The sequence below is a fragment of the Carettochelys insculpta genome, chromosome 9, assembly GCF_033958435.1.
Source record: "Carettochelys insculpta isolate YL-2023 chromosome 9, ASM3395843v1, whole genome shotgun sequence".
NCBI lineage: Eukaryota > Metazoa > Chordata > Testudines > Carettochelyidae > Carettochelys > Carettochelys insculpta.
The window spans coordinates 31,643,622-31,667,200 of record NC_134145.1 but is presented as its reverse complement, the minus strand read 5'-3'; the positions used below and the strand labels follow the sequence as shown (position 1 = coordinate 31,667,200).

The following is a 23,579-nucleotide window of genomic DNA, read 5'->3' as shown; positions in this document are numbered from 1 at the left end:
GATAACAGAAGTAAAAAAAAGAAGCATGCTTATTTCTGACACTCCAAGGTGCAAATAAAATTGATATATACAGGAGTGAAGCTATTGAGTAAGGTTTCATTCTACTTAATCATTGTTCTGCTCCGCAAAATTCTTTAAATTATTAGGGTTTCTTCTACCACATTCTTACCTATGACCTCAGTCAGAGTCTTACACAGGATTTAGATGAAAGTACACGAAGTATGTAAATAAGACAACAAAACACATCTCTATTTAAGCGGCCATGATTATTATTAGCGTCACCATCATGATAGAGGCCCTAGCCATCTATAGACCAGGCCCCCATTTCGACAACTGTTTTCTGTTGCCCCAAGCCTAACGGCACTACTGTAGACATTACTGTCAGCCAGTGGGATTGTGAAAGTGTATTACCCTTTAAGGGACAGAACAGAGCTGACAGCTTTGGGATAAACTAGGAAGCTCTGCGACTTCCTGCAGCTGCACTATTTAAACACAGGGAAATTGCAAGGAACAGAAGCCATGCTGGCTGCAGTGGGTGGTGCTTTCTTTCTCCAGTACTTGGAGAGAAAGTTAAGTGACTCAAAGACATTGGTATGGACTGTAAGTTGGGGAGTTTTGAATAATGGTCCCGAGGAACTCTTGGTGGTGATGATTGCTGCCTGAAACCTGATTAAAATGTGTCATGGCATTTGGTTAACATACATTTTTGCCTTGGGTGGTTAAAGTGCATCTACTGCTGCTCTGCTTGGGGAAATTAAGGTACACTTCTCCGCAACACTATACTGGACCCCATGGGGTCATGCACGTATTGCCAATACTTTTAGAGCAGAGGTGTCCAATATGTGGCCTGCAGGCCAGAATCTGGCCAGCGGAGCTGGCAGCCGTGCCATTCTGAAAGTTGGTTGGGCTGCTCTGAGTTGCATATGGCTCTTTAAAGAGCCATTTGTGGCTCCTGCCACTCACTCCTCCTGCTCCCTGCCCTGCCAAGCTGAAAGGATTTAATTGGTTTAATGGCCAGCAGGAGGCATCCTGTCAATTAAAGTGAGTCATTATTTCAGCATGGCAGTGCAAAGAAGTGCATGTGCTGCAGGTGGGGGAGGGAGATCCCCTAGATAATTTTCTATGACAACAGACACAGCAGTTAAGCATTCCTACAGATAACAGTTATATGTACTCACTGAAAATCATTAAAAAACGTAGTTACCTTCTTTGCAAAGGCCAAAGTCGGCTATTTTCACAAAGCCTTCTGTATCCAACAATAAGTTATCCAACTTCAAATCTCTAAAAAACCATATTTGAAAGTAAAATGGAATTACTGTAACACCTACAGGGGTTCTCAATGACAATCATTCACACTAAGGTACAAAAGCCATTTAAAAATAAAAGCAGTGCAATGCCCCTCTTAAAGTTTAGCTGTCCCTTTCTTGATTTTAGACATCTATCAATAACTTAGGGCTTCCATTCACAAGTATGTCAGAACAAACATTTTCTGTTAGCATAGAAATAAATACACTTTAAATAGAACAATATTGCTTTAGACAAGGAAATTAGGGTAGAGCTGAAGAAAACAGCATTGAGAAGGAGAAATTGTTAAAATAGCAGTTTTGTGAAAGTATCTATTACTTACCTATAAACTATTTTGTGCTCATGTAAATACTGGAGCCCAAGAACCACACATGCTGCATAAAACCTGTTTGAATTAAATAAAGCTAAAATTTCAGTGCATTTTAGTACTCTTTAGTTAATCAATGTTTTTATTAATAGCCTTCTGCAAAGTTAAGATGGTCTACATAAAGGAACATCTATTAATAGAATTTTTAATATGTGATACACATGGAACTTTATAAAATAAGTTGAAGCTTTAAAATTTACCAGGTACAACTTCTGAGAAAAGTGGCCTGAACCAGTAACATATTTTGTCTGCCAATATTGTAGTTTCCTATAGCACCCACTGCTGAGGCATCCAAACAGTGCCCACAGAGACTGGTACTTATACCTCATTTAACTTCATCTACCTTTTTAAACAAACTACCAATTCTTCAAAACACCATTTAAAATATTAAAATATTATATTTAAGGCAACTTTTACTTATAATATAAGCTTGCATTAATGACAGCTTACAAAATATTCTGAACATTCTAACCAAAATTGAATATTTATTTTCTCTAACCAAACTGGACTAAATGTATTTTAACAAGACTTCTTCACTCCATTTATTACTGTACTAAATAAAGTGATGCAATACAAAACCATGCAAAGGTAAGAAAACTTGAACACACATTTTTTTTTTCAGCTCACTCAAACAGCAAAAATAGTATAATTAAAAGTGTGAACACTTACACTGCTCTTGGTTCAGAAAATACATCAGTATGAATGTGCATCATTAGGTCTCCACCAGCAGCATATTCCATTACAAAACACACATGATCTTTGGTTTGGAAACAAGCAAAAAGGTTCACCAAAAAGGGATGCCGTACACTATTCACAGTTTCAAAAATTCGCTTTTCACACATAAGGCTGCCAACAGAAAATATTTTTATAGCAAAATTTAATACTGAATGTTATATTACAAATTTCAACACCAAGTATAGTACAATTAGTTAAGACCTCCCTCTAGCATCCCTCAAAACACTTTCAAAATACCTAACCTTTTTCTGATTTGATATTCTTTAAAGACTATTATCCTGCATTGTATTTTGATGTTTTAACTATACAACTCTACTGATGTCTCAAGAAACTCTACTATGAGAGCTCATCCAATACAAATTCCATTTCTGTCTAGTCTCACAGGATGTGTCTAGATTCATTCTGGCTGCTGGCAGCATGATGCAAATGAGGGTTCATGAAATTGCTGCTCATTTGCGTATTCACACAGCTCATTTGCAGTAGGAAACAAGTAGTATAGACATGGTTCTGCTGGCAAAAAAACCCTCTATCACCAGCTCTTTATCCCTGAAAAAAGTCAGTGCTAAGAGGCTTGTGACAGAAGGGATTTTTGCCAGCAGAACCACGTCTACACTATTTGTTCTCTGTTGCGAATATGTAAATGTGTGTGTCTACTTTTGCAATTTCATGAACCTTCATTTGCATCATGCTCTCAGCAGCTGGACTAAACCTATACATAGACATAATATTTAAACAAGTGGTAAAACAATTCCAGTGTATTAGATACGTGTACAGATTTTGGGAACAAACAGTCAAAGTATGACTTCCGAGATTTGCTATGAAAACCAGTCCATAAATGTATAGCCTTGTAATTCAGTTGTATGTCTTGTTTTGCATATCCTAACCACACATGCACATATTCTCTCAGTGCAAAGCACCACAGACTCAAATCACAGTGACAAGTAAATGCACACAAGTCACTGGCCAGCAATCTTCCTCCATGTTTTGCAGTCTTCACGTAGCCTTGAGCAGCATAGCATACTGTATGCCATCCAGCCAACTACACAGTTGAGAAACACTATGGGCACCTTTTGCCTCGGCACGTGTCTCTGCAAATTTTATTCAGCAATCTTCCTCCACTCATCCACCCTACGTGTCCTGCAAAACAACTTTTCTTTGTCTAATCATCTCAATGATATCTATCATCACACCAATTATGATTGTAAATCTGGGTGACTGTCTCCTTGCTAGTCATGTACAAAGTTGCAATAATGTGCACTAATCCCCTATAATATTGAATTCAAAGGCAGAAAGCTTCTTAATCTCCTGTTTCCTTAAACTCTATGTTTCCCACACATATAATATGCAGAAGACAAGAATCTGCACTAATTTGGTTTTACACTTCATGGGTATACCTTTACTCCTCCAACTGCGGCCAAGTGCCACTACAGCCATAGTTGTGAATTCAGTTGTATGTCAGATCTATGTAGTTTTTAGCACCCCCTAAAAACACACTACACAGGCATTTGAAGTGCTCAATGTACTTTAATGGGACCTCAGATTTGGGCAGGAATATTTTCACCTTTTCAAACAGATGTTACCATCGTCTTGGAATGTGATACCTTTAGCTCTAACATTTGTTTCCACTGCCACTTTCACCTCTTCTTGTGACAATCCAATTGGCTCAATACTACTGGTGAAACACAGATGACTAATTTTTTATTTTTAATCCACCAACAGACACATCTCCTCTCAGTGGCTTTACTAATATTTCTTCAAGATAAAGGTTGAAGAGGTGTCACGATAGCCAACACCTATAACCGGCACCAATCCTCGAGTCAAACCAACTACTTTGCTTCATGTTCCACAAACATATAAGACATCATGCTTTCCTGGAGGTTTATCTTCAGCCTTATTATATTTTCACCAGTTCTGACCAGACATAGAATTTGCCCAATTGGTTTGCCACATATGCTGTCAAAGACCTTAAAATAAAAAGTCCATTATTTTCCAGCGCTTTCTCACGTAGCACATGCAGGTACAATGGAATATTTGCTCCAAGGTACCTGTTTTGGGTCTGAGCACCCTCATTCTTCAGGTAGAAAGTTTTCTACCTTGGCTGCAATTCTCTTCAGGGTGATATACAGCAGTATTTTTTTTTTTTTTTTTTTTTTTTTTGCTAGAGTGTGTCAATGACAGTTCATCAAAACAGTTGAGTCTCTCCTTTTATGAGCAGGAACCATCAAGGTCTGTGTCCAACTCTTGGGGCATCTTTCAGACTCCAAAATCACAGTGATAACCTTATGGTATGCCAGGATCTCTCTCCTCCACAGTTGTTTAATTCTGCTTGTACTTGTGCGCTATGCATTCCAGAGGCTTCGCTGTTTTTCACTATCTACACCACATCCTCAGCTTTTTCACGTGTAGGTGCACCGAAGCTATATCTACACTAGACAAAGTAAACTGACTGCAGATACGCAACTAGCAATGGCAACTGAGTAGCTAGAATCAACATATCTGCGTTCAGCTTACTTGGCCATCCCTACTGAAGTGGGCAGATGGGAGAATTTCTCCCATCAACCTCTCTCACGTCTCTCAAAGAGTACAGGGGTTGTTTGCGACCCATGAGAGTCAATTTCATGCCTCCCTACCAGATGTGCAAAATCAAACCCCAGATGATAAACCCTGAGTGGGTCCATCTTCTGGGCTAGCCTAGCCTAGACATAGCCTAACATAAGTTGAGCTTTCTTGTATAGATCCCTTCTGAATCTCGATTTCCAATTTATAATTTGTTTAACTTGTACTAAAGAATTCTTGGCAATATCCACCTCAAGTATCGGGTGAAGATATTTTTCCTGCCAAGAATTCTTCCACAAAAGAGCTTTACTGATTTGATAGGCCTTTCTTGTAGCATCTGCCACTAAAGGATTCTGTATATAGATGTACTGTTCTCCAAGCCAGGTTTCTTGTGACACTTGAATTGGTGATGAAGTGAATCTTTTGCCACATTAAACATTAGATAGGAAATATTGCTCTCATTGGTTTTTCTTTTTTTCTCTTACCCTGTGTATACACATGCCCCTTCCTTTGAAAGGGGCATGTTAATGAGCATGTTTGCAAGATGCTAATGAGGTGCTGCAATGAATATGCAGCACCTCTTTAGCATAACGGTGGCCACAGCAACTTGAAGGTGTGGCTTTTCGAATTGCATGCTGCCCGTGGAGATGGGACCTTCCGAAAGGATCCCCCCCACTTTTCGAAAGCCCTTCTTCCGATCACCAGGAAGAAGGGCTTTCGAAAACTGGGGTGGGGGGCTGTGTTCTTTTGGAAGGTCCCGTCTCCACAGGTGGCGTGTGATTTGAAAAGCCACACCTTTGAATCGCTGCAGCCGCCATTATGCTTAAGAGCTGCTGCATATTCATTGCAGCGCCTCATTAGCATCTTTCGAACCCGCTCATTAACATGCCCCTTTTGAAAGGAAGGGGCAAGTGTAGACCCAGCCTTAGTTTCTTTTCATGATCCCACAATTCAATAACCTCTGGTGATTTAGCTTTCATCTTCTGGATTTGAATTCCTGGGGAAACGTCTGTGGTCTCTAATGAAGCAGGAAATGCTGCATTCTGTCTGATGAATGCTACCAAAGCAGGTGTCATTTTTTTATTATCTTCCTGAATTCCACATATTTTGTGAACTTTCACTTTCCCAATATTGTAACAGACTCTGAAGATACTTGTTTCAGGAAGACCTGAAGAAGAGCGCTGTATAGCTTGAAAGCTTGTCTCTTTCACCAACAGAAGTTGGTCTAAAAAATTTATCACCCTATCTCTACGAATACACAGATCAGCTTTGGCAGAGAACTGCCAGTGTAATGCACCAGTTGGTTTATGACATTCTAGAACCTCAACATGTATGTATGTATGTATGTAACAGTTAATTCCCCACTTTTTGTATATTATATGAGAGACTTCTAAAACTCCACAGCTGGGGCCACATGGTATGGAGAGTTCAGTCACCTACTGAACTAACTCCTTGAAGTTGGACAGAAATCCCCAGTTTGTATTTAAAAAGCAGGAATGTCCTCAAGTACATCCCCAACCTTTGCCAAAAGTTTCAGACTATTATGCTGCATGTACAACCATCTCCTTTTGAAGGCCCAAGGGGTAAATATCAGGGGAATCCATGCCGACTCAAAACCACATTATCAAATTTCTTAGAGCTACATATAAACGATTAAGTCAAAGTGACTGTCCCTCCGAACAACCTCAACTCAGTATTCCAAGAACTGATAGAAGCTCCCCTTCATCCCCTACACTCTACTCACATTTTTTCATCTCTAAAACAGAGAGTGGCTGTAATTACTGTATACTGTTTACAACAAGCCTGGAGCATGCTGGAAGTTTTGTCCATCAAAGAAGTTTTCACACATTTCAAAACATAGATGTCCAATGTTTCCAAGTAACTCAGGAATTAATATTTAAGTTTTGAGAGTATTTTCAAATTTTACTATAAACCTCAACATTGCAATAGAATGCGATCACATCATTTATTTTGAAATAGGAAAATAATTTGCAGATCCAGTAAAACTGTGGTTTAGTTAGCGGTCCTAAGAAAGGAATGAGTTTCTAAAGTTCATGAGTTTATTACATTGCCTGTACTAAAGAAATAGCTGACCCTTGATTTTAGCTATATTTCTTGTTCTACTAGATTTTATTCTTCTCAAGGTCATCTTTGTTTCTTGGGCTCTGAAATTACAGGCTTTTTAAAAACATAGGAGTAATGACCTGGAATTCAGGGCTTTTTTAACGGATCATTTGGATGCTTGGTCAATAACAACAATGAAAGTAACATTCCTCAGGAAGGTAAACTCAAGAAATCCTATCACAGTGGTCCATCCCACTATTTTGTGTTCTCACTCAAAAACAGAGATTAGTTACACTCAGAAGGAAGAAGATGTACAGCATAACATGAAAGCCTCTACAGGAACTGATTGTATGTTATGTTTCCCTTTACCTGCCAATATAAACATAAACTTAATTGTTCTTGACTGATGATAAAACTCATGGAACTCAAACTGCAGCTCAAAATTTTGGGGAGTACAGGCACTTTGAAGCAGCGCAGGGGAGAATTAACCTAATGAAGTGCTGCATATTCACTGCAGCACTTCATTAGTAATCTTCCATCACCCTGATTAACATGCCCCCTTCAAAGTTGGGAGCAAGTGTGGACAAGCCCCTAGTGAATTAAAAACAACTGAACTAAGAAATGCCTTACATGAGAATTTCTCTGCTAAATGTAACCTGAACTCTCACTCTGGACTCAGTAATATTACTTCATTCAAATCTAGGATAATTTACAACCAATCAGAATTTTCTACAGGAGAAAAAGCATACATGTATTTTTTTTTTAAACTGACCTGTCTACTTCATCACGAGCAACAATGTCTCCTTTCTTTAATGCTTTAATAGCAAACATCTCATTTGTGTTTTTGTATTCAGCCAGCAGCACCTAAAGGAGAAGATAAGTGATTTATTCAAACAGGTGAGGTTTTGTTCTTTGAATACAATTGTAGTCCTTAAAAAGTTTACCTTTCCAAAATGTCCTCTACCCAGTACAGCACAACACCTAAAATCTTGCAGACTAAACTGAAATCTTTGCATTCTGTAAAAGAGCAATAAATATAAAAAGTTACAGAAAACTTCAAGTTGGGTTAACAGAACAGTCAAAAACAGTTATTTTTTTACCTTCTATCTTCTGGCTCTCGTATATTGGTACCCTTTATATCTGTATGTGGAATTTCCGGCTCACAAATTACTTCAGGTTGGAGTTTTGGAACAGCTCTCTCTCTCTCATTTTCAAAATCAAAAGTATTTTCTGCATCCTGTGAATATTTAGAAGAAATAGAAATCTGGAGATTTAGGAAATCAGGCCGCTGAAGAACCAAGAAATATATTGTATTTAAGAAAAATGAAGTGAAAAATAAAATATAGATTAGTCTGAAATGCTATTTTACTGATAGCCCCTGTTAAATACTATTCTTTGAAAGATATTCCACCCTTTGTGAATACTATTACACACACTTTGCTCTCAATTGCAGCAGTGTGGTTTTTTGGGCATATAAAAGCAACCAACAGGAAAACAGTATGACAAACACTAAAAAAACCACAGAGACCAATCATCATAACCAGTATGAAAACAGACCACGTGCAATTATGTACAATTTCAGACACACAAATTGTAGTGTTTGCTGTATAAAATAAAAGGAAATAAATTCATTTTAATTACACGATGTTGTAACATAAATATTTGATTAAAAATATGACATGCTATGCAACACATTATGACTAGTTTAAATGTCCTGCCTGAATGGGTATATCCGGTGCCTTTATTTCAGATGAAGATTCACATATTTCTCCAAGGGACGATGCACGGGGTGGAGCAGGCGGAGGTTCAGGTTCAAGTTCAAAGTCCAATTTAGTTACAGGAGAATCACTTACATAAAAACAAAACACGGAACAATGAAGACTGTTTTATTAACATTAAAAAAACCTTAAAAATGGTTTAATATGTTATTAGAAAAATCTTATCTTCCCTTTAAAAAAAAAAACGCCAGCAAAATAGATGTCCAATTAGAAAATGTCAAGGTTTTAAATTTCAGACTACATAAGGAAGTTTTTTCATTTACATGAGTAAATAAGACTTGCACTATTACTTTTGTATGTAAATTTGGCTTCAAAAATTAGACAGTTTACCTCGCTGGCTGTGCTAGTTCAGGAATGCACGTATCAACCACTGGCACTGTAGCAGGCACAGGAGCTTGAGGACTGAAGGTACCAGAATGATTTACTGTAGGAATCGCTCTTCTCACCAGCCTTCCCCAAGTGGCAATATTAATATTCATTTGAGGAGCTCTGAGAAATGTTTTGCCTGTAGATATTGTGAATAAAGAAAACAGAGTGCAAGTAATTTCTTTACGTATTACCAAAAGCTATAATTAAAATTCATCAGCTTATAATTTATGGGGAACAAAGTGAATTTGTCATATTCTTTAGCAATTTTCAACTATTCACGATTAAATGCTAGTTGCACAATAAAGGATTCTAAACAAAGATTTTTGAATGTGATATTAAGGATTTAACTATCAGCAACTTAATTTGCAATCACATTTTAGGACTCTGTATATTAAAACATGGCAAAGCTGTACTAAATTTTAGCTTTATAATTTAATTTTAATGCCTAATAAATTGTTACCTTGTTGTTTTGAAAAAATTTTCTTTTGTCTCTGGAGTTTTGGTCTTCTTTCAATAACTGGATTAAAAAATGTAACCTGCAGTTCAGATAATTTGTATATTACAATTCCAATTCCAGAATATAATACATTCTTAAGAGTTTATTAAAAGTCATTTAAAATATTCTGCAATCTAATTATTTCAAATGTGGTTGACTTTTTGCCTCAAGTAAGTGCTCTTACCTCTGCAAACAGAGTACCCTGTGGTTCAAGATACAGACACATGCCATGTCGCTGGTTGTCTAAGAAATCTTCTAACCTCAGAAACTTCACTGCACACAGAGACCGCCAATCACGCCAATAAACTGAAATTTCTAATTCACGTGACTGCAATAGCAAACAAACAAAAAGACAAATTACTTTCTAGTTGCCTCTGTGAAGTCACATTTGTGAAGTCATAGTCCAGGGCTGAGATGGTGATCTTTATACAAAAGTTGGAGCTATAAGAGCATGCTCACATTAGGATGACGTAATAAGTACAGTCTATATAAGGGAGTGCACTCTTCCATCCCGACATACCTCTGTTTCTCCTTCTTAGCCTCTGGGGCAGAGGTAAAACTGGGTGCACAGTATGACTGTAAGGGCAGCTCTTGAATAACAGTTACCATTAAACAACATCCTTTGCTTTTTAGTGTGTCTGTGCACTCCCACTTGTGGATGGTTAGCAAGCAGCATCTGCATCAGAAGATGGTGGGTCAGGAGATTTTGGCAGAAATGGACTGCTCTATCACCTGGCCGGACTGAGCACTGGACTGCAATGCCAAGGCCTTTTTTTTTAAAATATTAAACACTGCTCATTCACCAATACTTACCAAAGCCAAATGGGAAGAAGGGGCTTTCGAAGTCTGGGGGTCCTTTCAAAAGACTCCCGCCTACACCAGCAGCATGCGTTTCGATAGCAGCAGTTTCAAAATGCGCGCAGTCAACATTATGCTAATGAGGCACTGCATATGCATGACAGCCCCTCATTAGCATCTGCCGAAGTGGCTCATTAGCATCCTCCTTTCAAAAGGCGGGTGCTAGTGTAGCTGTGGCCTCTATGTTACTGATTTGCAAATCTTTGCAGCAGGCATCTGCCTCAGACAAGCTACAAAAGAAAGGTGTCACCCTACAGAGCATCTTCAAGCCAAGAGGCCCTGGCTACCTGGCAAAGGAGTAATAATACTCCATATACCTTTTAATCTAACCTAAAAAAAATTGTTTATTAATAGGTTTCCCCTTTCTTCTGATGTAAAGAATCTGAATTTTGCAGAAAGTTTAATCCTCTCAACGTAGTAGCACACTACTCTTTTTGTGTGATAAGGGATGCAAATTACACTTGCCTAGTGAAAATAGGATCTAGGGAAGAAAACAGAGCGCACCATCACCTTTCTCGTGGTGAGCCAGGAGTGGTTAGGGACAGCAGGAAGGCCAATGACTTGGTCAAGATGCAGTCCCCATGTGACAGCTCAAAGCCTGTCTTGAGCCACTGGCACAGCATTGCTGCACGCAAAGCTCAGTGAATGTCAGCGGGGGGTGGAAGTGGGGAATTCTAGGGGTCCATGGGCAGAAGTGCTGGTTATGCTGTCTCAAAAGATTGGGATCAGTGACACCAGTTGGAAACCACCTTCCATGATGCTTGGGGTGCCAGTTTAATAACACTGTGTAAGTCCCCATAAATCCTGAGGATGGACCGAGAGGAAGAAAAAGAGGAAGCACTCGGCTTCTGAAAAGGAGCCTAAGGAGAAGAGGAGACTATCTTTTTCCTTCTAATCCACTGTTGCACGCATCCCTTTTAGGGATTCCTTACCTATCTTGTCGATGCCCTTGGCACCACAACCCTCCATGTAAGGCCCTGGTGCCAAATGAGCTGGATGATGATCAATGATGCCTATATCTCAACATTGTCAACTTTCCCTCTAGTTACAAGTGGCGTCTGTCAAAGCTTTTGGCTATGCCTCTGCTGCCTGACTCTACAGACCTATATTCCTTGCTGGTATACCTCCCTTCCGCAGAAGATTGCCAGTCGCTCAGTCTCCTGTGATTTGCTCCAGAAAGCCTGTTTGGCTTTATTTACTGGAAGCCCTACATTCCTTGAAAGAGGGCACTCTTCATATCATGACAACATTGCTTGATAGCACCAAACAGGGCTGGCACCCACTTTGGCACAGGCAGTCACACTGACATGGATACCTTTCCTCTCAAAGGAGCAGGCTGTTTTCCCAGGCTTTGCCTCACCTCTGGCACCACTGCCTGTGAAGACCAACATGTCTGAGCTGGAATAGCTCTGAGCAGCAAATGTCAGCGCCAGCATCTCTGCTGCCTCAAGAAGAGTGGCATATTTATGGTGACTGGGAAGAAGCTCCTTCAGGGACAGTGGAGGAGACTCATTAAGAAACTACACCAACTGTGCATCCCCAGATGGAAGGATAAATTGGGACTTTGTTCCCCAGGAGCAAAGATGGACAAAGGAAGTTTTAAGAGCTGATAGGGAGAATGGCTGACACCCTAATTTCACATGGCTGATGCCCTAATTTCAGACAAGGATTTCAGCACCAGATGAAGATGATTCCCTTTTTGATGTCATGGATCAACAGACAAAAGACAATGTCTATTCTTCATGACTCCTCAATCCAGCAAAGGAAATTTGGCTCTCTGTCCTCAGACCCTGTATTAAAATGAGCTACATAAAGTTACACAGACTCAGGTAAAAAGTAAAGCCTCAATAACATTAATGGACAAAAAGGAAGAGTAAGGAAATGGGAAGCATTCAGTCCTGTTCTAGGCTTGTTTCCTAAGAATTACATACAAGATAAAGTTTTTCTGAAACCTTCCGAGTTTCCACATATGCAAAAGAGAAGTTACTCACCTGTGTAGTAACGATGGTTCTTCGAGATGTGTCCCCGTGGGTGCTCCACCGTAGGTGTCGGGCTCGCCCCGGCACCGCAGCTCGGAAATTCTTCAGCAGTCTCCGTCGGGTCGTGCATGCGCCGATGCGCGTCAGCTCTTCGCGCACTTACGGTCACGTGCGCGATCCGGTCCCTGCCAGTTCCTGATCAACCGCTCCGGACGTCTCTGAAAAACACAAACAGAGCTCCGAAGTGGGGAGGAACGGGTGGGTAATGGAGCACCCACGGGGACACATCTCGAAGAACCATCGTTACTACACAGGTGAGTAACTTCTCTTTCTTCGAGTGGTCCCCGTGGGTGCTCCACCGTATGTGACTACCCAGCAGTAACCCGCCCCCCCCGAAAAAGGAGGTGGGTACCCGATTTATGCGCAGCTTGCCCTTGAAAGGACTGCTGCCGACACGCATGTAAACTCATCAAGCATCCTGTGCATGGCGTAGTGCTTGGCGAAGGTGTCATAGGAAGACCACGTCGCCGCTCTGCAGATGTGTCTCAGCGCGATTCCCTTGAAGAAGGCCGTCGACACCGCCATCGCCCTAGTGGAGTGGGCCCTGGGTGGAACTGGCAGAGGAGTCTTGCGAAGCTCGTAACACAGTCTTATGCATGACACGATGTGATTTGAAATCCTCTGCGAAGATAGTGCTTCCCCTTTTGACCTGGATGCAATGGACACCAGGAGTCTGTCCGTTTTCCGGAAAAATTTAGTTCTTATCGATGTAGAAAGCCAGTGCCCTTCTTACGTCCAGTAAGTGCAACCGTGCCTCTTCGCTCGAGTTGTGAGGCTTAGGGTAGAACGAGGGCAATACTATTGGTTCGTTGATATGAAAATCTGAAGAGACCTTTGGAACGAGGCTGGGTGCAAACGTAAGACCACCGCCTCCTTTGACAATATTGTGCAGGGTGGTGTGGACATTATGGCTGTGAGCTCGCTCACTCTGCGAGCTGACGTGATTGCCAGGAGGAAGGTCGTTTTAATGGTAAGTAGTCGAAGGGGGACCGTAGCCAATGGTTCAAAGGGCGGTCCCGAGAGCGTGTGTAGAACTAAGTCTAAACTCCATGACGGCGGTATTGGTTTCCGAGGGGGGTACAGATTTACCAACCCCTTTAGGAAGCGTGAGACAACAGGATGGGCAAATATGGTTGATCCATCCTCTTTATGTCGAAAAGCTGATATAGCCGCCAGATGAACCTTTAAAGAGGATAGAGAGAGTCCCTTTTGTTTGAGTTGTAGCAGGTAGTCCAGAATCATAGGTATAGTGGTGTCCCGAGGTGTCAGTTGCTTGGAAGAGCACCAATCAGAAAAACGCGACCATTTGTGTTGATAAGTCTTTCTGGTGGAAGTCCGCCAACTACATTCCAGGACTTGCTGCACTCCCTATGAGCATGTAGTCTCTAGGGCACCGAGCCACGGATTAACCATGCTTGTAGCCGGAGTCTTTGCGGGTGCGGGTGCAGTATTGACCCCCAAGCCTGTGTGAGAATGTCCAGCACTGTTGGTAGGGGAAACGGCCGATGCTGTGCCATGCATAGAAGCAATGGGAACCATTGTTGCTGATCCCAGGTCGGGACTATGAGTATCATGCGTGCTCTCTCCCTTTTGGCTTTCTCCAAGACCTTGTGTATGAGTGTTGTGGGAGGAAACGCATAAAGTAGAGGGCCCTTCCATGGGATCATGAAGGCGTCCCCCAAAGACCCCTGTCCCATGCCCACTCTGGAGCAGTATCGGGGACATTTCTTGTTGTCGCGAGTGGCGAACAAGTCGATTTGGGGAAAACCCCATCTGCGGAACACTTGGTGAAGCACGTCTGAACGGATCTGCCACTCGTGTGTGGGTGCAAAGTGTCTGCTGAGTTGGTCCGCCTTTACGTTGTGGACACCCGGTAAGTATGAAGCTTTTATGGTTATATTGTTGGCAATGCACCAGTTCCACAGTTGGACCGCCTCCGCACAGAGTGTACGAGACCTGGCCCCCACCTGTCGGTTTATATAAAACATAGTGGTGTTGTCGGTATTTACGCCGACTATTTTTCCGCGCAGATAATTCCGAAAATGCCTGCATGCATTGAACACTGCTCTGAGTTCTAATATGTTTATATGCAGTGTCTTCTCTGCGGGGGACCATAAACCTTGAGTGGTTTTGTTGTCCATGTGTGCCCCCCATCCCGTATGGGAAGCATCTGCTGTAATGAAAACAGTAATTTGTGGTTGGTGGAAGGGCACCCCTGTTAGTAGATTCTTGGGGTCTACCCACCATGTTCGTGACCTTCGTGCCTCCGTTGTGAGTGACACCATCTTGTGAACGGTATGGATTGATGGTTTGTATACGGTTGCCAACCAATGCTGTAATCCTTGCATGTGCAGCCTGGCGTTTTGTACCACAAACATGGTGGTCGCCATATGCCCCAGTAGTTGTAAGCACGTTAGGACTGAGACAGTGGGGCTGTATGTTATTAGTTGTACTAGAGACTCGATGGCGCGAAAACGGGCATCGGGCAAATATACCCTTGACATGACAGAATCTATCCGAGCCCCTATAAATTCTACATTTTGCGTGGGGTCAGCCTTTGACTTTGAGAAGTTGATGATGAGGCCCAGTGAGGTAAATGTGTTTGTGGTAATGTGTATCATCCGTAATACCTCTGCCTGGGAAGCTCCCTTTAGCAGGCAATCGTCCAGGTACGGGAAGATGAAAACGCCCTGTCTGTGCAGGTATGCTGACACGACCGCTAGGGTCTTGGTGAAGACTCTGGGCGCTGAAGAGAGGCCGAATGGAAGGACTCTGTACTGAAAATGATCTGTGCCGACAATAAACTGGAGGAAGCGCCTGTGCGCTGGATGAATTGCGATATGAAAATACGCATCCTGTAAGTCGAGGGCTGCAAACCAATCTCCGTCGTCTAATGCCGTGATTACTGAAGCCATCGTAGTCATCTTGAAGTGCTGTTTGCGCAGATATTGGTTGAGTGCCTGTAGATCCAAAATGGGTCTCCACCCTCCTGTCTTCTTGTCTGTCAGGAAGTACCTGGAGTAGAAACCTTTGCCTTGAAATTGCTCCAGTACTCTCTCCACTGCCCCTATGAGTAGGAGGTGGTCTACCTCCTGCCTTAGTTCTGGTAGGTGAGAGGGGTATCTGAGAAGGGGTGCAGTGGGAGGATTTGGTGGAGGTAATGATTGGAAGGGGATCGTATATCCTGTGTTTATAATCTCCAATACCCACTCGTCCGAAGTGATGCTTTTCCATTGTGGGTAGAATGGCTTGAGTCGGTGATGGAACATGTACTGAGATTGGCACTGAGATACGGTCTTGGTTTCGCGACCCTCGACGTACCCGTCAAACCTGCTGTCTTATATTTTGCCCTGAGGAGGCGTTGCCTTGTTGAGGTCAACGTCTAGGGGCCTTGTAATGTGGCTGTTGATGACGTCCCTGATCATACCCCTGTTGAAAATGGGTACGTTGCGGTTGGTAAGCATAATGGCGTTGTTGAGGATAAAACTTTTTCCTTCTGTATGGTGGGGTGTATATCCCCAAAGTCTGAAGTGTCGCTCTGGAGTCTTTACTAGAGTGTAAGACTGAGTCGGTTGATTCAGCAAATAATTTCATTTTGTCAAAGGGAAGGTCTGCTATTTTTACTTGTAGTTCCTTGGGAATGCCGGAGGTGTGGAGCCATGACTCCCTGCGCATTACAACCACAGTGGCTACGGCACGAGCCACTGTGTCCGCTACATCTAATGCGATCTGGACGCCTGCTCGAGAAGCCGCGTAGCCTTCCTGTACAATTGCCTTAAGGATCGGCTTCTTATCCTCCGGGAGGAAGTCCATGAGGGCGGTAAGTTTGGAGTAGTTGTCGAAATTGTGGTTCGACAAATGGGCAGCATCGTTAGCCATGCGAAGCAACAGGGTAGATGATGAGTAGGCCTTTCTGCCGAGGAGATCCAGTTGCTTCATATCCTTGTCCAGTCCCCCAGATTTATACTGGGATGTTTTGGATATATGTTGAGAGGATTCGACCACTAGCGAATTTGGCTGTGGATGACTAAACAAGAATTCCATACCTTTAGCAGGGACGAAGTACTTTTTGTCTGCCCTTTTGTTGGGAGGAGGAGCGGAGGCTGGAGTTTGCCATATGTTAATGGGTGCCTCCAAAATTGCATCGTCCAATGGTATAGCTATTTTTAGAAGAGGACGGGGGCCTGAGGTTTTTAAGAAGCTTGTGGTGCTTTTCCTGCACTTCCACCACCTGAATGTCCTGAGATTGAGCTACCCTTTTGAACAGCTCCTGGAATTGTTTTAGGTCATCTGTGGGGGAAATGTCCTCAGGAACCACCGCTTCGTCTGGAGAGGATGAGGAGGCATCACTGTGGTATCTCTCCTCCAGTTCCTCAGGATCCTGGCTGTATTCATATGGTTGCCCTTTTGAAGCTTTGAGGTGAGGCTCAAAAATCTTTTGATCCAGCCTCTGATTGGGAAACTGGCGGTGTTCCCCCAGGTGGAAGCTGTGCACTGTGGCGTTGAGGAGGAGTTGACGGAGATCTATGATGAGATGCAGACCTCCTATGTTGATGTCCCGTATAATGGTGGCGGTCATAGCAACAGGGACAGGGTCCCAGTGAGGGGGACCTGGACCACAACCCAAAGATGTAAGGGTGATGCAAGGAATGCCATGACCGTCGAGATGACAGCAACGTATGGGGAGAGCCTCTGTGAGAATACTCATAGGGGTCTCTGCTAGATGATGGTGAGAAGCGTGCAACTTCATGAGATGGACTTTGGAGAAAGGGAGATGGACGTCCGTGGCAGGCTGAAGGTGTTGCTGCTCGTCGAATCTCCGGTGGGGATCACGGCGATAATGGCAGCGCAATTACCTCAGGGGAGGGACTGCGGTGCCAGGTCTTTGCTTTAGCTTTTGCTCTTTCAGGCATCACTGGTGGTCTGATCGATGCCGGAGGGCTCGGCACCGTAGCGGGTGCCATGCTAGTTTCCGCTGCCCCCGGTGCCATTGGTCCCGGTGCCGTCGTTCCCAGTGCCGCTCGGGGTGCTTCGCTCGGCCCCGTAGGGCTTCGTGCCGAGTGTTGCTCTGGTGCCGTCGGAGCCGAAACTTTTGGTGCCGCAGTAGCCGGTGCCGGTCTGTCCAGTGCCTGCACGGCCCTCGGTGCCATTTCCTTAAGAACCGTGGGCCCCTGCGTGGGTGCACACACCACGGCTTTCTCAGCAGAAGAAGCCAACGTGCCCGGGCCCTTTGTTTCGCTCGTCCCGCTCCCAGAGGTAATGGGCAGGGATTGAGCTGGAGAAGCTTTTCTCTTCTTCTGCACAGAGGAGGTCAAAGAGGCAGCCTTCCTCTTGTGCAATCCTGAAGAGCCCTCCTTATGGGGCTTCTCTGATGAGGCAGGTTGAAGTGCTTTGTCAAACAGCAGCATTTTTAGCCTCATCTCTCTATCTTTCCTAGCTCTATTCGTTAATTTAGAACAATGGGAGCACTTCTGGGGAACGTGGGTCTTCTCTAGGCACCAGATGCATCTGCTGTAGCCATCCGAAGCAGGCATGGCCTCCCGGCAAGATTCACACTTCTTAAAACCGGGGGACAACATTGTTAGAATTTAACTCTGAGTCCTTAAGTGCTAACAGCACACTTAACAGTCTATTTGCCAAACAATAGCAACTGTTGGCCTTTGAAGGCTTGACAAAACTAGCGGGCCCACCCGGAGGCGGCCGCTCCAATGCTTAAAACAGTCTTGTACTTCTAAAACCAACTATAAACGTGGTAAACTAATACTATAATAACTATATAACTGCTAACTATTATTATTATAACTATTAACACCAATAAAATGAGTTTATCTGTCTCGGGCATTGGAGCCGGAGAGGATTCCATCTGCAGCCGTTGGCGGTTGAGAAGGAACTGGCGGGACCGGATCGCACACGTGACCGTAAGCGCGCGAAGAGCCGACGTGCATCGGCGCATGTGCGACCCGATGGAGACTGCTGAAGAATTTCCGAGCTGCAGCGCCGGGGTGAGCCCGACACCTACGGTGGAGCACCCACGGGGACCACTCGAAGAAGAACAATGGTTACCTGCCTTCTGTAACTCTAGTTCTTTGAGATGTGCTGCTCATGTCCATTCCAATGGGAGGGGGGGGGGGGGTGTGTGCCGTGCACACAACTGGAGAATTTTCCCTTAACAATACGTGTCAGATCAGCTGTTCAGCCTCCCGCAGGGTACCTTTAAGGTGTGGTATATGGGATACTGCTGCCCTGCCCCACTCTCTCAGTTCCTTCTTGCCCAACTATTGTGACGTGGGGCGTGGGGAAGATTGGGACTGAACATGAAGAACACATCTTGACGAACAAGTTTCAGAAGGTAGGTAATCTTATTCTTTGAGTGATTGCTCATGTGCATTCCAACAGGTGACTCACCAGCAGCCGATGTGACGGTGTGGATGGATGACCAATGTGCCTACCCTACAGATGTACTGGATAGGGACCCGCACGAGGAATGTTGCAGGAGAAAAATGGACTGTTATTGTCAGTGCCAGGACTTCAGTGAGGTCGTAACAGACCCTGATACAGGATGTAATCCATGATGAGAAGTGTTCAGCTGATTTACGAAATGGTTGGGAGTCTGCAGAAAGGAGGTTCCCCCCACCATGAGCTAATGGCTTGCTGATTAGCTACCCTCAGTTGCAGACCCTGTTATGAAGAAGGCCTTGTAACCAAGGAGGTCTAGCTTTTTGGTCCTTCAATTTGGGCAGAGATCCAAGTTGCCCTCACTGCTCCTTGGGGTTCACCCACCGTCACTGACGGGTGAAGATCGATGCTGGCACATCCCATGGGCTCTGGTACTGATCAGACTCCTGGCACTGCCTAGACACTGAGGACTTCTCTAGAGTCTGGTGAGCAGTCAGATGCTCGTCATGGAGGAGCAGAGGCCAAGTGTGCCAGGGAACAAGATCCTGGTGATAGCAAGCAGCGCCAGCCCACTTGCCTTGCAGGCAATGCTGAGAAGGCTGCTAGGGATGGGTTCCATTGAAGGCCGTGCCAGTGGTGGGTCCTGAACTGGCGCCAACTGTTTCCAGGCCAACTCCTGTCTAGCAGGGGATGGCATAGTCATGGCAACAAGGTCCCTGGTGTGCCCAAAGATATCAGGAGTGGAGGGAAGATCCAATTACTCTGCTGATTCCACCTAACCAGGAGAGATGAGAAGCACCAGACTTGGTAAACCCCATGGTGGGGCTGGAGCCAATGGAAATGCCCAATCTTACAGGGCACCCTCCTACTGTCCTTATGAGGACACCTGCCGTGAAATCATCTGTCTGTCCTCTTCTTCACACGCAGCATCAGGGAGAGGAAGAATGATTTGAGCCTGAATCCATCTGCAGTGAGCAGCAGTGCCAGTGATCCTTCAAGGCCTTCTTATGTGGCATGAGAGGGCCTGCACTAAGGCCAGTGTGCTGCCCACTCCTGGAGCCAATACAGACTCTGGTGTGAATTGATGACAAAGAGCTGCCCCATAAGTAGGTAATGGTGTTGCTCCTTTTTAGTGCAAAGCCTAAAGGTTGTACAAATATGCCACTTGCCCTTCTGAGGGCCCTCACCAAGGCACTTAAGGCAGGAAGAATGTAGTTCACTCTTAGGCATAGATTTTCTGCAGTCCTCACATGCTTGAAACTCCTGAGACCAAGGCATGCCCCACCAAGGGAACTGGAAGGTGGTGGGGGAAACCCTTCTAGTAAGCAACTGAACTAGTCTAATAACTAGGCTAAACAATAGACACCAAAAAGCATGCAATGCAAGAGGCTGAAGAGCTCCAATGGCTGTCACGGAAGTAAGAAGGAACTGAGAAGCAGGGGGAGGGGTGGTAGCAGCAGTCTTCCCTCTAATATTGCTATGTGCACCAACTCGTGTGGATGTGTGCCACCAACAGAAACACACACAGCCCACTATGGTGGTTGTGGGTGCTCTGCTAATCAGCTGGGCAGTAGCTGAATCAATCCTGGGCAGCTGCCCAAGAGCTCAGTTTACAGGGAACACTGGTTAGCAGTGTCTTATCTACCATGCCTTGAAGGCGCCACACAAGGGGGCTCCACAGGGTACCACTAAAGGGAAAAATTCTCCATCAGTAATGTATGTAGTGTGCACGTGCACATGCACCCACTCCTATTAGGAGGCACAAGAGCAATCACTTGAAGAACACCTGCATTACAATCTCAGACATGCCAAACAAAATTGTCAGACTTGTTCAGTTTTCCCAAACTGTGTAAAATCTAACCAAAACATTCATTATGTGGGGCTAGGATGAGACTAAATATTTTTCACAAGTAGATTTAAGCTATATCAGAACTGAGAGTGCTTGAACATTAATGTTATTTAACACTTCATACTGCTTCGCTGAAGAACAGAAATACATACATACATGGAATCTGACAAAACAAAACAAAAACGACCTGACCGAGAGGAGTAAGAAATTAATCTATGAGAAACTGACTGACTATCTCCATCAATGGGAACAGCACAGTATCCTTACCCTGTCTAGTTCCAGAGTAAACTTCTGGTCCCATGACTGATTGGAAATAGGTTTCCAGCTAGTCTGACCAACCACAGTGTTGTCCAGCTTCAGTACAGCACAGACTTCATCTGTAAGTAAGTTACACAAACTCAGCTTAAAAGTCTAAGAGGATTTTCCACAAAACAAAACAAAAAAACCCTTCAGCATTAATGCCTAATTTAAAAAAATAGCATTTTGTTCACATGAGCTGATTAAATTTAGCATTATGAATTTCTGATCCATCGCCAGACGAAGAACTAGAGTATTTTTAAAATCTGAAATCAATTTCTTAGTTAAAAAAGCCACAGTATTCACATTAAAAACAAAACAGCCCTTCTCTCAAAAACGTGTATGCAGTTAGTAAATCTGATGAAGTTTTGAAACCTCTTACTCTCTTCCCTTCCTTCATTTTCTTTTACAAAATCATCAGCCCCACCAAATATCCCTCCTAACTCTTCAGTAAGATTTAAAACAATGTAGTTATTTTTACTGGGATCCTTCTTACTGAGGACTATGCCTAACAGTACAAGTAGAGATTGATGAGGTTTAGCTTATCACGTTTTACACTGCAGATTTTTTTTTAAACAATTAATTTTTTCTGAGAGTATAATTTGGACGGTTTAAAAAATAAAAGGATACTAACTGGACAAGTCATCTGTTTTCAGAAGGTTTCGGCTACTCCCACTTTTACTTTTGCTTGTTCTGCTCATGAAAGATGATCTGGCTTCACTTGGACTCCAGCCAGGCAGAGTAATTGAAGTGGCTTTTGATCGACCTGGGACATTTTCCAGAATATCTTGGCAGCCCATGAGCCTTACTTCTAAAGTACCTGAAACAAGTTAAAACCATTGCTTTTGTCACATGCTAAGTTCTTATGTGTATACACTACAATGACTAGTGAATGATTTCATACTAGAAACTTACATCCTGATATATACAGAGCTTACCGAGTAATAAAATGCACCGATATATGCTTCAGTTAAGTGATGAAAGACTCAAGATAAATAAAACTTAGTTTTTAAGGTGCTACCAGACTGCAGGATCTGAACAGAAGGACTATCTTAATCATTTAGTCTGACCTACCGCACATCACAGGCCACAGAACCTCATCCACCCACTCCTGGAACAGACTCGTATCCTCTCACTGAGTCCTTAAATCATGTTTTAAAGATTTCAAGTTATACAGACTCCATCATTTAAACCTAACCTAGTTTAAGCTTGTTAGTGACCCAGGCACCCACACACACACTTTCAGCCACCCAATATGGCAGTCAGCGAGACCCTGGGCATTAGGACAAGACCTAGACATTGAGAAGAGAATTCTACGTATTTATTCAGAGCCCTCACAATTTAGTACCTCAACCCCAAAGACTGGTGATTTTTGCTACGAGCACTTGCAGATCAGATGTGCGCCATTGTACGCAACCCAATCATACCCTCCCCTCCCCCTTTACTTTATCAGACTCAGTCTTGAAGCTACTTAAGTTTTTTGCCCCCACTGCTCAGGGAGTGTGTGTCCAATTACATGAGACATGTCAGCATTTAATGCATTATTTCATGTTTGATACAATAAAAACATTTTTTCTTTATATTAAGATTTAGATTCTTGTAGCGTATCAAAGGATATCATTAACTAATAAGCATATTAGCCTGAAAAGTTAACTATATTTGAATTACACTAGTCTAAATAAATGCTGAAACTAGGGGTACTGCCTTGAAGTAGTTTCCATTACATGCAGGGCTTATAGCTTTATTCAAGGGCTCTCAGCACCCCTGCCATGTAAATTGTTCCAGCAGCCCTGCTACTCTGCAGCCTTCCACCTGCAGCTGCCAAGAACAGGAACTCTTTCATATCCGACAGCCCCGGAACCGAGAGGTTACTGGATATTCTGGACAACAGAGAGGTATACCTAGCAGTGCATAACACTACAGAAAAACAAGATTAGATATTAAGAAACAAAATGTATGCAGAGTACTTTATTTACCAATACCAATAGTATTGTTCACTGTACACATATGGTAATTGCTGTATCTATTTGTATTTACTTGCACTATACTGTACTTAAGGAAAATGAATCTAAAATTTACTTACGGTTAAAATGCTGGTTATGTGAAAGTTCCGGATGATAGAATACTGGATATGAGAGAGTTTACTGTAATGTGGTATTTGGTAAGCATCTGTGCTTAAGTACCCTGCTTTATTTTGTCTGTTCTGAATGGCTGTGCATAAGAAGAGCTTCTCAGCACTCTGCCCAGGCTTTTACTAGGATGCTCAGCTTTTAAAAGCATAGTCCCCAGTACCACAAAGAGCTAGTGGTACTTGTCTCCCCCTCAGCACACTGATAGCAACCAACCAGTGATGTCACATCCTCTTGAGGCTGACATACCATTGTCTGGGAGCAAATAAACCCCAACAAACTGTCCACTTAACCAAGTCATGTTGTTTGGAAACATTCTGACTGTTTGGGAAATGAACAAA

At 43.3% G+C, this 23,579-nt stretch overlaps 1 protein-coding gene across 1 annotated transcript in view; it reads right to left on the bottom strand.

The window, feature by feature from the left end:
* PKN2 (protein kinase N2) overlaps window positions 1-23,579 on the bottom strand; it is a 92,293-nt gene that overhangs the window by 8,205 nt on the left and 60,509 nt on the right. The window contains exons 7-18 of the mRNA XM_075003220.1: window positions 21,744-21,929; window positions 21,080-21,189; window positions 9,855-9,998; window positions 9,635-9,710; window positions 9,136-9,310; window positions 8,746-8,875; window positions 8,128-8,264; window positions 7,972-8,044; window positions 7,800-7,891; window positions 2,342-2,518; window positions 1,628-1,690; window positions 1,205-1,281 (exon numbers count right to left, since the gene is read on the bottom strand). Coding sequence (XP_074859321.1) covers window positions 1,205-1,281; window positions 1,628-1,690; window positions 2,342-2,518; window positions 7,800-7,891; window positions 7,972-8,044; window positions 8,128-8,264; window positions 8,746-8,875; window positions 9,136-9,310; window positions 9,635-9,710; window positions 9,855-9,998; window positions 21,080-21,189; window positions 21,744-21,929 — 1,440 coding nt within the window. The remainder of the gene's footprint in view (window positions 1-1,204; window positions 1,282-1,627; window positions 1,691-2,341; window positions 2,519-7,799; window positions 7,892-7,971; window positions 8,045-8,127; window positions 8,265-8,745; window positions 8,876-9,135; window positions 9,311-9,634; window positions 9,711-9,854; window positions 9,999-21,079; window positions 21,190-21,743; window positions 21,930-23,579) is intronic.